Here is a 12278-nt window from a genome sequence, read left to right on the forward strand (position 1 = left end):
AAAGACACTAAAAACGACCTAAAAAGGAACGGAAAACTCCCATCAACGAGGGGCAGTGGTCCACCACACCTTCAAGATTTCAAGGACACCGGAAACGGAGTATACCAATGACATTGCTGAGGAGTAGAACGAAACCTTAGATGAGTTCTGGCCACCGCCTCTCCTGGTCGCCTCTTCCGCTCACGCTCACATACCGGTTCAAGTTTGGAGATACTTCGAGTGGGCAAAACATGGTGGGATGATCAGTCCCATTCCATACATTATGGATGTGTTCGGTTGTAGAATGGGATAGAATGGAATGGAACCATTCCATTCTAGTGTCATGGAACCATTCCATCCTTGCGTTCGGTTTCGATAAAAATTTGTCATGGAACCATTCCATCCATGTGTTCGGTTTTGGAATGGGGTGAGAATGGAATGGCTACAAGTGGCATGTGGTCACCTTTTTAACAGGAATGGTGAGCTTACCACTGCTGTGTGCGATTTTTAGTATCACAATATTAATCGCAATTTTGACAGCACCTCGCCTATATTTTCAATAATAAACAACAACAAATATATATTCACAATGAAAATAAGTATATTCGAACAACACAACGCAGATTTCAAATCAAATAACATATAGTCATCCAACTAGTCCAACTTCATTGCAAAGTAGTCCAAATAGTCCAACATTCATCCAAAAGAATGACATACTAGTTCATGCCACAGATTTCAACCATGTCTAGTTCATGGCGTAGTAGTTATCCAAAAGCATAGTTGCCTACGGGCATTACATCATTACAGTCCATATATCATAATAGGTACCAAACATAGCCTAAAGGTAATTGAAGTTCATACCATCACTTCAATTCAGATTATAGACCATTCCAAATTCCTTCTCCATGAACCTACCCACCCAGACCAACTTGTTTTGCTTGCTAAGAGTCATGAATGCTTTTGCAATCTTGGGCCTCTCAACAAGATGAGCATAATAATGAGCCATGTGCTCATCATCAAATCCTTTCAGTTCATCCAACGCATCCCACAAGCCATTAGGTACATCATCACCATCTCCACCCGACTTGATAAGAGCTTCAGCCATCATCTTGAACCGATCTTGGAGAGTGGTGCTAATGGATCATCTTCCTTATGCACAAGCTTGGCCTTCTTCTTCGGTGGTGCTTTGCCAGCCGACTCGCCCATGTTTGGCGATGTGTTCAGCTCACTCTGTTGGCCTTCATCTTCAAGATCGATAGACAAGGGGTCATTCCCAGACTTGGCATACTTCCCTGTTGCTGTAGTGGACCCAAAGATTGTTTCCATTGCACGGTAGTGCTCAATTGGGGTATTCAAGAATGGGATATCAGGTTTGTTGTTCTACAAAAAATGCACAAGTGAGAAGCATATAGTACACATAACTTCATGGTAGTAAATAGCATGTAATAGATAAAACTTACGACGCAATGCCCTACGTAGTGTTCCTCGCTAAGTCGAATAGTGCAAGTATCCTCATCCCATAGAGCTCCACTCAGATTTTTCAACTGGATCAGCCTGCCCCAAATCTTCCTCCACTTCTTGAGGTGGTTGCTAATATGGTCATGATTCAATGATAGCTTGAAATGTTCATTCAGAACCTGAGCACATTGGTTGTGGTGACACTGCTTGAAACCACTTGATGTTTTTTTACCACTAGCCACAAGGTCAGCCAAAAAGCCAAGCATCATGGTGGACATAGAATTGGTCCAGCATACCAGCGACTTGGCCTTGCTTCCAGTTGCAGTCTGCGCGTTGCTCGCACTTGTACCCTGCGTGATGCTCACAGTTGCACCCTACGTGTTGCTCCCACTTGCATCGGTGCTTTCAAAATTGTCCATTTCTGTCCAGCAATAAAATATGAGCATAAATATGATGTAAAACTTCACAAATACATAGTTTCAATATACAAAATGAACCATACTGTCCAGCAATGAAATAGGAGCATAAATATGATGTAAAACTTCACAAATTCATAGTTTCAATATACAAAATGGACCATACTGTCCAGCAATGAAATAGGAGCATAAATATGATGTAAAACTTCACAAGTTCATGGTTTCAATATACAAAATGGACCATACTGTCCAGCAATGAAATAGGAGCATAAATATGATGTAAAACTTCACAAATACATGGTTTCAATATACAAAATGGACCATACTGTCCAGCAATGAAATACGAGCATAAATATGATGTAGAACTTCACAAATACATGGTTTCAATATACAAAATGGACCATACTGTCCAGCAATGAAATAGGAGCATAAATATGATGTAGAACTTCACAAATACATGGTTTCAATACATAAAATGGACCATGGTTTCAATACAACGAATGCATACATAAATAACACTTCAAATACATGGTTTTGACGCACTCAATGACCATACATGATCTGCCTATCTGCCCACATTTGGGTAGCAATTTGTTGCCTACGGTCAACTGTGGCTCTATGGTCTCTTGCTTGCTGAGTTTGTGACCGGATTGGTTGGGCGGTCCAAGTTACCTCCGGTAAGATGAATTCATCAATTCCTTGGGATAGTGCATAATTGTGAAGAACACAACAAGCTACAACAATGTCAACTTGTACCAGAAAGGGAAAGAACGGTTTGGCATCATCTAAAATCTTGAATCTTCTCTTGAGGGATCCAAAAGCTCGCTCTACCGCTATACGTAGAGATGAGTGCCTAAGGTTGAAAAGTTCTTCCGCATTTTGGACGGGATTGTTGCCCCACTCGTTCAAATGGTATCTCACATTACGGAACGGTGGGATGAAGCCAGGCTTGGCTCCATATCCGACATCAACTAGGTAATATTTTCCTATAAAAAAGACACAAGTTGGTGACAATTTTTGGACAATATAGGGACAATCATATGTAAGTCAATTTGTTACCTTCTGGTACTTGCAGGCATCTCTCACGCCCTAATGCATCAGCTAAAACGTTTGCATCATGGGCTGTCCCCTCCCACCCAGCTAACACATATGTGAACCGGAGGTCAAAATCTACCGCTGCCATCACATTTTGAGTAGGAAAAGGCTTCCTACCACGAAATGAATCTTCCACATCTTTAACAACAGATGCTCGCACATGTGTACCATCAATAGCTCCAATACAATCCTATATAGTGGAAGAAATGTCAATACTATGGGTGAATACAATTCTACGTAGGTAAGTAATGGTTTTGGTATATACCTTAAAATATGGGTCAAACCGAGGGTTTCCTGCTATCTTTTCTGGGGTCTCCGATGAAGGTGGCCTGATATATTCATTACGCAGCTCACCAATGGCATGAAGGACTTGCCTAAAATATATGCTAGTTGTGCTGAACGATCTACCAAAATTTGTTGAAACAACTCTATTTCGAAGATTATGTCCAATTGTATGCAAGAACATTGCCACTTGCTGTTCCACACATAAATGGACACTATTTTCTAGCAACTTGCGTTCTCTCATTATCTCACACAGCCTAAAGAAAGAAGCTCTGTTAAACCGCAACATGTTTATACAAGTCACATCTGAGTGCCATATTTTACTAGTGAGATAATCAATTCTCATCCGATCTCTTTCATGCATTGGCCCATAGGAAATACGTGGTCTTCTCTTTCTTTTTAAGACCCGAACAGCTACAACAATCGCAGCCCAAACAACAAAAACAGCAGCTCCCCTAATCAGCCTTTTCCTTTTATCCATGCTTTTGCCCATCTACAATGCATACAAACAATTCATACAGTGCTAATAAAGAATATACATGCATACAAACAATTTATACACTGTTAATAAAGATGATGCATGTATATTTCCAAGAAATTTCATACAGTTCATAGCAACTTTTCACAAATTTCATGTATTTCATATCTAAGTTCAAGTTCATCATGATGTTCCTTGCTCGTTCCTGATATGAAAGTGAGAGTGGAGTGAAATCAAGTTCTGAAGGTTAAAAAAAAACAGGAAGAAGAGCAGCATTTGTTGCAGATAAGGGACTCAAGCTATCGTTGTAGATTGACTCCAGGGGCTGTTCAAAACTGGACTCCCTTGTGCCGAAAGACAGAAAGTGACTCTCAAAAGAACCGTGCATTTACCCGTGAACTACAGCTCTGACTTGGCATGCCCCAACCGAACTCTAGAGCAGCATCATAGATCAGCACATATTGTGCACAAATTCGAGCAGCTCACCTCCGAAATCCCGCCTGCTCCCTCGATCCCACCGCTGCGTGTGTGGGAGACGGTCGCGGCGCCGGCGTGGGTGCGAGTGGTGGCGGCGCCGCCGGCGTGGGTGCCTCTGCCCCGTCCGTCCCCGCTGCGCCTGCTCATCGATCCCGCCTGCTCCCGCTCGATCCCGCCGCTGCGTGCGTGGGAGACGGTCGCGGCGCCGGCGTGGGTGCGACTGGTGGCGGCGCCGCCGGCGTGGGTGCGAGTTCCGGCGCCGACGCGGGTGGAGGTGGCGGCGACCGTGCGGGCTGGAGGTGCCGGCGAACGTGCGTGGTGGAAGTGCGGGGTGGAGAGAAAGGTGAGAATAGGGATGGAGGGTGAGACACGCCCCGTGATTTCTTTTTTTCTTTTTCCATTGCGCTCGGTTCCACCTCGTTCGGCCAATTTGGGCGGACGGGTGCGTTCCGCATCTCTGACGAATATTCGCTTTCGTGGAATCACTCAATTCCATCCTATACCAGAACCGAACGCGAGGATGGCCTCCAGGAATGGAACCGTGACATTCCATTCCAGCAAATTCTGCAACCGAACACACCCTATCTTCACAGTACGCAGGGGCGGAGCTCCCGTACAAGGATAGGGTGCAGCCGTGCAGCTGACCCCAATGCATCACACGTAACGATGAGAAAACCTATGCAGATTTCGTATCTAAACCCAGTCTAAAATCTTTTGTAACCCCATCTATGCCTGGCTGCACAAGGGACCTACATTTTGGACTTTGAAGATGAGAATAATGGTTAGCGGCTCATAGACCGTGATCAGGCCTGCTCATGCGTGTGAATATAATAATTACCTAGTCTGAGTGACGCACAAAATTACCGTAGATGGACACACGTTACTAATTTTTTTGCACTGCTTCTATCTGATAAAAATTTGCATAAATGACTAACTAAAAATGTTTTTAAAAAAGTTTAGGGTGGGCCACTACGCCCCGGTCCACCCAAACACCCTCCTGCGTACGCCCCTGTCTAGTCTCTTCATCCGATCGATCTTTTAGTTGAACTGGCTAACGTCATTTTACATGATATCGTAGCCAGCTCTCTTCCAACCCTAGCCGCCGATCGATCTCAAGACCGTCGCTGCTCCCGCTAGACTTCCTGGTCGTGGCCGCCTCAAAACCTTCAATGGCGCAGCGCCTTGCCCTGTCGCCACCACACACCAAGACAAAAACCTTGCCGCTGCCCAAGCTCCCAACTTCGGAGGCCGCCCACGACCCAAAACCCTAAAACCTAGGACAACATCTATGTTGCCGCCCTAGTGTAGTCTTCGGCCGCCGCCGGCACGACACGACCAAAAAATATCCTCGCCGCCTCCCTATCAGCCTACGGTCGCCTGCATGACACAACCAACCAAAACCAAAACCCAAAACATTTTTTTTTTTGAGAAACTGGAGTCCGCCGGAGGGGTGGGTGGAGCGTGTCGGGGACAGAGGGAAGCTGCTCACGGCATGGGCTCCGCAGACGGCCATCCTGGCACACCCGGCCGTGGGGGCTTTCGTGACGCACTGCGGGTGGAACTCTGTCATTGAGACCGTGGCGGCAGGCGTGCCGGTGCTCACATGGCCGATGGTGTTCGAGCAGTTCCTCAACGAGAGGCTGCTCACGGAGGTGCTTGGGATCGGGGAGCGGCTCTGGCCCGACGGCGCCGACGTACGGAGCACGAGGGACGAAGAGCACGAGGTGATCCCTGCCGAGGCGGTGGCTCGGGCACTGACGGCATTCATGCAACCCGGAGGACCAGTGGACGTCGCGAGGACCAGGGCAATGGCCCTCGCCGTGAAAGCTCAGGCAGCCGTCGCGGAAGGAGGCTCCTCCTACAGCGATCTGCATCGTCTGCTCCACGATCTGATGGAAGCAAGATCAGGAGGAGGACACCGTTAGAGTTTTCCTTCGCCCCTGCACCCATGAATAAAATAAAACAAAAGCTTTCATGCCTTCTGGATGTACCACTAGTATTTCGATGATCTGATTGAAGCAAGAGGACAACGTTAATCCGTGCAGCCTTCAGGGCCTCCTGGATGTACCAGTAGTGCTTCTGCTTTCGTATTCCGTGATTCGTGTTCATACCTCCAGCTTACATGTTGTTGGAACATTAACCCCTGAAGTTACCGAGGAGACGGATAAAAAAAACAAACGAATGGAGAGTTTAAATTACAGTGCAATTATGTTTTCCACCTTTCAATTTATAAATTGAGGCAATCAACTTTCTATACCTCGGTGAACTTCTACAAAATTGACCCGTCGAATCGACTGACTACAAGAAGGCAAAGAAAAAACATTACAGATAGCTTGACATCAGGATAATGGTGAAACAATTTTTAGACATGGTTCAGACTTCAGACTAGTTACTAAACAAGTTACGCATTACATGCTTCATCCTCCTGCATCACTATCTCCTCCTCCACTACTCCCCAGCAGCAATTGCCCGGTTTTCCACCGCAAGATGAAGGACAGCAACTCTGTGCAAGGTAGATTAATGTTAGGTATATGATATACTCACCGAGAAAACAAGCTGCTTATAAACAAATTGACAAAATAAACCGACTTAGAAGATATAAATGGTAAAAAATACTAATACACAACTTCTCAATACATATCTGGAGTTTCTTGTGTCTATTATTGATTATGGGGTAAATAACAAACTCAAATCTAACAAAGTCGTTATTCGAACATTGAGACCATCCAGACTCTAAATTTAGACTTCACTATTTCCAAGAAGTCATTTACATGACATCTATTTATTCTTACCTGGTCATTCTAGAAATGCAAAAGGAACATCAATCAGGATAGATGAATATTTCGCAGTACAAATCTGAAGTAATGTATTGATGGTATAGTATTTTAACCTTATAAACGTTCCAAGTTATTGTTGTCCAAAAGCAGATTTTCACTGTGCATATTCACCAAATTATGAAGCAATATGGCTGGTTCCGAGGTATTACAGTAGTAGCCTTAACATATCGTTAAACTCTATCATTTTCAATAAAACAGATTAAAGATCATACCTTAGAGCAACTGTAGACAACAAGACTCAGCCAACTCCAGGCATTAGGTGCACAATTTGAGGAACCATCGCCAGCTTGGTGGAGAAAATATGATAATGGGGACATCAGTTGGAGTTCATATTGGCGTGGTGAACCACAAAGTTTACACGTGCCAACATCTCGTGAGTTAGTCGCAGCTAACAACGGCTTGCCAGCAAAGGAATACCTACAGAATAGTACACACCAAAACTCGATTCAGGTTTTGAAAATAAAGATGTACACGTAGAAAGTAGCATGACTCAAAAGATACTTATATAAGGATGCAATGAGTTCTACCTAAAGCATTGTTGAGGATATGCATCCAACCGTTTCTTGAATTTTAAGAAAGTTCTGTCAGCACCAGGAGCGCTATCATATTCATATTTTTCACCTTCCCATTTTTCTTCTTCATCATTTCGCATGTCCATGATCTCTTCTGTCAAAACTGTTTCATTGCTACTTGAACACACATTGCTTTTGCCCCTCGATTGTTCCTTGTCATAATAGATGTAGAAACAAGGAAGAACTGCATAAAACAAAATCATGAGACAAAACACTCAGACTTTACGCTTAGAGTAATGGACTAATGTGTTCTTCAGAAATTGTCCTCACCTGGTATAGTCAGGTCATTTACTTTCTCCTTCACTACAGCACATTTTGTCGGCACATTATTAGCACGCTTTGATTTATTTTTCTTCTTTGTGCTAGATGCCAACGTTGCAGCCTGCTCAAGTGCTTCAGCCAAGGCATCTAAATCAAAGTCATCATCATTTCTATTGAGACTATTGCTTTCTTCCTTGTGTTCTCCAACAGAACTTGAAGGGGCAGGCTCATTTGAGCAAACCCTTTCTTTCCTTTGGAGTAATTCATCCTCCTTACCGTTTGTTTGCATACCACTAAGACACTTCTGAACTCGTAGGACCTTCCAACTTTAAGAAGTAAAGACATTGTCAGACAAACTAACCTCAATCCAAACGGACAATCTGGATGACTTGTAATTGTACTGACACCACGGACACATACTTGCCTTTGCGGATTAGGGCTGCACTTTGGTGTGGGGCAAACAAGCACATACAGTGTCCTCTCCTCGATGTTAAGCTTTGCCAGAGGAGCATAAACCTGAAATTACTACACCCATATAAGAAAATACAGCAAAACTACTAGCTCTGAGATAGAGTTGTTGGTTACCATCATAGAAACAAGCTATGCTACAAGAACTTAGGGCGCTGTGACCTAGTATGTCCAAATATCAGAAACTCGTAGTACTCCATTCCCTTGTATGAATATATCTAGCAAGACATGCTTCAGCTATTAAAATTTGGTAAAAACTCGCCTGCGCAACAAGGCAGAGCCTGGTTCCACATAGCCCGCATTGGAGCAACTCAGGCTCAATGCCCAGATCCTCTTTCGGCCAATCCTGCAGAAAAATCAACAAACTACTACTCAATAACAAGCTTTGTTTCCAACTTGGAGCGCGTAGCCTTCATCTCTAGGAGCGACTCTTAAGCGGAAAACGAAAATCAAGGAAAGATAGAGAGGAAAGCAACAAATTAGCAGTGGCGTACGGGTACTCCGCCGATCTTGGTGGTGTAGTGGTCGGCCTTCTCCCGGTAGTCTTCCGCCCAGGGCCCCGGCAGGCCCAGGTGCACCTCCTCCCCCATCGCAGCCGCGCTGGCCGCCTTCCCTAATATCTCTCCGAAGGCACGAGCTTCGCAGAACTGGCAGACGGCCGGGGGAGGCGAGGACCGCGATACTCTCCGGCGGGCGGCGGCTGGAAGAGAGGAGGGCTGGCGGCTACGGCGTGTTCGTCTGCGAAACAGGGTCTGGACTTGACCGCAGCTGGGACGAGAGGCGACCAAATGAAAGCCCACAGGCCCATAAAATAGAATTACAGCTGATTGTGCGGCAAGCCTGTTTGTTGGCAAAGAGCTCATAAGTGCAGCTCGGAATATGGCCCGGCTAAGCCCATTTCTTCCTACAATTTGTTATTGTTTAAACGTTCACCGTTTGGAAATCGTAAAAAATGGCCGACTTTCCAAAAGGTGGAGGACTCTCTAGGTTATTGTGGTGCCATAAAATTAGAGTAATGTGGTATCAACCTGATTATACTAAAGGTGTATTATCAGATGATGTAACTCTATTTCCAAATCAATAAAATCCGCCATGATAGCTTTCCCTAAAAGAAAAAAACAGTAATGTGGTATCACTGTCCGCCAATTGTTGCAAGGAAAAAGAATGTGTACGACATAAAAAGACTAAAAGTGACTGTTTACATCGTCATGAAAAATATAGGTCTGCCCCGACGCACACGCTGTGCGCGAGTACTTGTGGGCGACGTCGTTGCGTCTTCTACGTCGCGTTAATGGCATGCCTTGCCTTCTGCTCGGCAGTGCATGCGGTGGCAGCGCTAGGCTTCAATAGCAAGACATTGAAGGGAATTGAAGGCGAGCTGCTTGCTTTTCCTTTTAAGGGGGCGCTCGTCGGTTCCCACACCAAGAGGCCAGGCTGCACTCCCTCGGCCCATGTAGCCCCTCCCGGGTCATGGGCCCACCGGTGACCCTTTGAAACTTTCTACAAACATTTGGTCAAACACCGAAACTTTTTTCGAACCCTGAAAAGTAACTTACCTTGCATGAATCTTATTCTCCAGACTATTCTAAACCTCCTCGTGATGTCCTGGATCCAATCCAAGACTCTGAACAACATTTGGTCTCCATCTCATATTCCATATCTATTTAAACAACTCGAGCCTTACGTGTATCACCCTACGGTTCACGAACGATGTAGACATGACCGAGATAGCTCTTCGATCAATAATCAACAACGGGACCCGTTGATCCATAATGGCTCCTACATATTCAACAATGACCTCGTGATAGAAAGAACTATAAGCATTCGTTACCAATTCCCTTTGTCGCGTGATACTTTACTTATCTGAGATTCGATCGTCGGTATCTCTATACCTAGTCCAATCTCGTTGCTGATAAGTACTATTTACTCATTCCATGATATGACATCCCTTGTGACATAGTCACAGGTTTGTAAGCTGATTGGATGTTATCTCACCGAGAGCGTCCAGAGTATATCTCTCCATCACTTGGATGGAGAAATCCCAGTTTTGATCCATAAGCTTCAACTCTCACTTTTTGAGTACCTAATGCCACTTTTATAACCACCCAGTTACGAAGCGGTGTTTGATGTCATCAAAGTATTCATCCCGTGTTAGTTAGTGATTAACATGATCTCATGGTCGAACGATTAGGTTACTATGCATTTGAGAGCTACAACAAAACAAACTTAATGAATTGATCTTGTTGCTATGCTTACTATGGGTGTGTGTCCATCATATCATTCTCCTAGTGATATGATTTGTTATTAACAACATCCAATGGTCATGACCAGGAAACCTTGATCATCAATTAATCAACAAGCTAGTTAACCGAGAGGCTTACTAGGGACTTGGTTTGTTTACGAAATACACATGTATCAATGTTTTCAGTTAATGCAATTATAGCATGAGATGTAGACATCTATCATAAACACAAAGATATACTAATAACCACTTTACTATTGCCTCTAGGGCATATCTCCAAAAGCGACGTTGGCTTCTTCACCCGCGAGTTCGATCGTGGCACCTTTGATGATGAGGGAGGCGACGATGATGAGCTGGTGATGAGCCACTTGTCAACCCGGAGGTCCAGCCGCCTGTCCTCAACGAGAGGAGGCGATGGAGATAGCCATCACACAGAGAAAACTGGAGGAGCTCGCACGAATGGAATGGCCTCGCCGTCTAGCTGCTCGAGTTCGCGCTTGCACAGGGCATGCCAGTCACCCCTCAGGTGACCCCTATGTGCAACCACCCGATCGCGCCACCGCCTCTAGTCACGACAGCAGTAGCTCCTGCACCATTAGCAAGCCCCCTCCGGCACCGATGACTCCACCCGCACATGGCACCTTGTACTGGCCGTGGCTCAGCCTGTAAGTGGGCAGGCTAGCGGCGGCCCACCAAGTGCCCTTTTCTGTCCGTAGAAGTTGAACGGGCTGTCACTTCATGGCCGTATAAATAGCTCATCCTTAGCGGGCGTCCGTCGGCCTGATTAAACCCGCCAGCGCTAAAGGAGGAAAAGCCAACGCGGCTAGCACCTCAATGCCAAATCAGCCAGTACACCCATTCAGCTTTCGCTAATACGGAGTACACATTAATTGCACTGTACGAATCTCCCCATGGATCTCTGTTCTTGTTCCGTAGGATCTCCTTACCGCCCTGAATCTCCCCATGGATCTCGCCGGATATCTCCTCCTCAAGGACCTGGCCGGCGGTCGGCTGCTCCCCACGGATTTGGTCGGCGGTCGGCTGCTCCCCACGGATTTGGCCGGGACTCCTCTGCTCGAGGGGCAGGGTTAGCTTGGTGGTGGCCGGAGAAGGGGGCAGAGGGAGGGAGAGGCGGCCAATTTAACGGAGGGAGGGAAGATCCTCGATGCGGAGGTGGTGAGCAGAGAGGGTGGATCTTCCATGGCGTTTGTCGGAGTTGGAGGTTGTGAGCAGAGGGAGCGGCGTGGCGGCGGTGGTGGATAGGCCGCTACTGTCCATCAGTTTTTCTCCCTTGACTGTGGGCCTTCACTTAATGGATTTAATTGGGCTGGGCAGGCGGCGTCGTGGACCGCCCGTGACCACTTATAGGCATAGCCGTGGCCGCCTCGAGTGTTCGTTTTCATCAAGGACAGCGACGAGTAGGTATCAATGGCAGAGGCGGTCGAAGTTACCATAGGGTTTAATTTTTAGTTATTTTTTTCCTTTTTTCACACTTTGTAATTTATTTCTATCAATAAAAAATTATTGCAAGAAAATATAGGTTGGACAACCCCAAACCCAGACAGTCAAACGAGGTTGGACAACCATTAATGCATTTTTGTGTTCGCGGCCCGCTCGAAACAGACGAAAACAGTCACTTTGGATGATCGGAATACGGTTGGCCGCTCGAAACTAAGAGAAGGACATGGGTTGTCTCAATTTTTATTTTAAATT

General features: G+C 45.7%; 2 protein-coding genes and 1 pseudogene across 2 annotated transcripts; 1 reads left to right on the forward strand and 2 right to left on the reverse strand.

Annotated features, from left to right (window-relative positions):
• Window positions 1–847: 847 nt before the first annotated feature.
• On the reverse strand, window positions 848–4332 carry LOC124671249 (annotated as a pseudogene).
• Window positions 4333–4705: 373 nt separating this feature from the next.
• On the forward strand, window positions 4706–6110 carry LOC124671250 (UDP-glycosyltransferase 73E1-like). The gene is made up of 2 exons (XM_047207645.1): window positions 4706–4777; window positions 5634–6110. Exons 1-2 carry the CDS (start codon window positions 4706–4708, stop codon window positions 6108–6110), a joined length of 549 nt encoding a protein of 182 aa, XP_047063601.1.
• Window positions 6111–6355: 245 nt separating this feature from the next.
• On the reverse strand, window positions 6356–9011 carry LOC124676686 (probable 20S rRNA accumulation protein 4). Its single transcript, XM_047212730.1, has 7 exons — window positions 8818–9011; window positions 8586–8669; window positions 8280–8371; window positions 7865–8181; window positions 7550–7778; window positions 7235–7439; window positions 6356–6688 (listed from the first exon to the last, which is right to left on the reverse strand). Exons 1-7 carry the CDS (start codon window positions 8911–8913, stop codon window positions 6587–6589), a joined length of 1125 nt encoding a protein of 374 aa, XP_047068686.1. The 5' UTR covers window positions 8914–9011; the 3' UTR covers window positions 6356–6586.
• Window positions 9012–12278: the final 3267 nt, after the last annotated feature.

Source organism: Lolium rigidum, chromosome 7 (assembly GCF_022539505.1).
Source record: "Lolium rigidum isolate FL_2022 chromosome 7, APGP_CSIRO_Lrig_0.1, whole genome shotgun sequence".
Taxonomy (NCBI): domain Eukaryota; kingdom Viridiplantae; phylum Streptophyta; class Magnoliopsida; order Poales; family Poaceae; genus Lolium; species Lolium rigidum.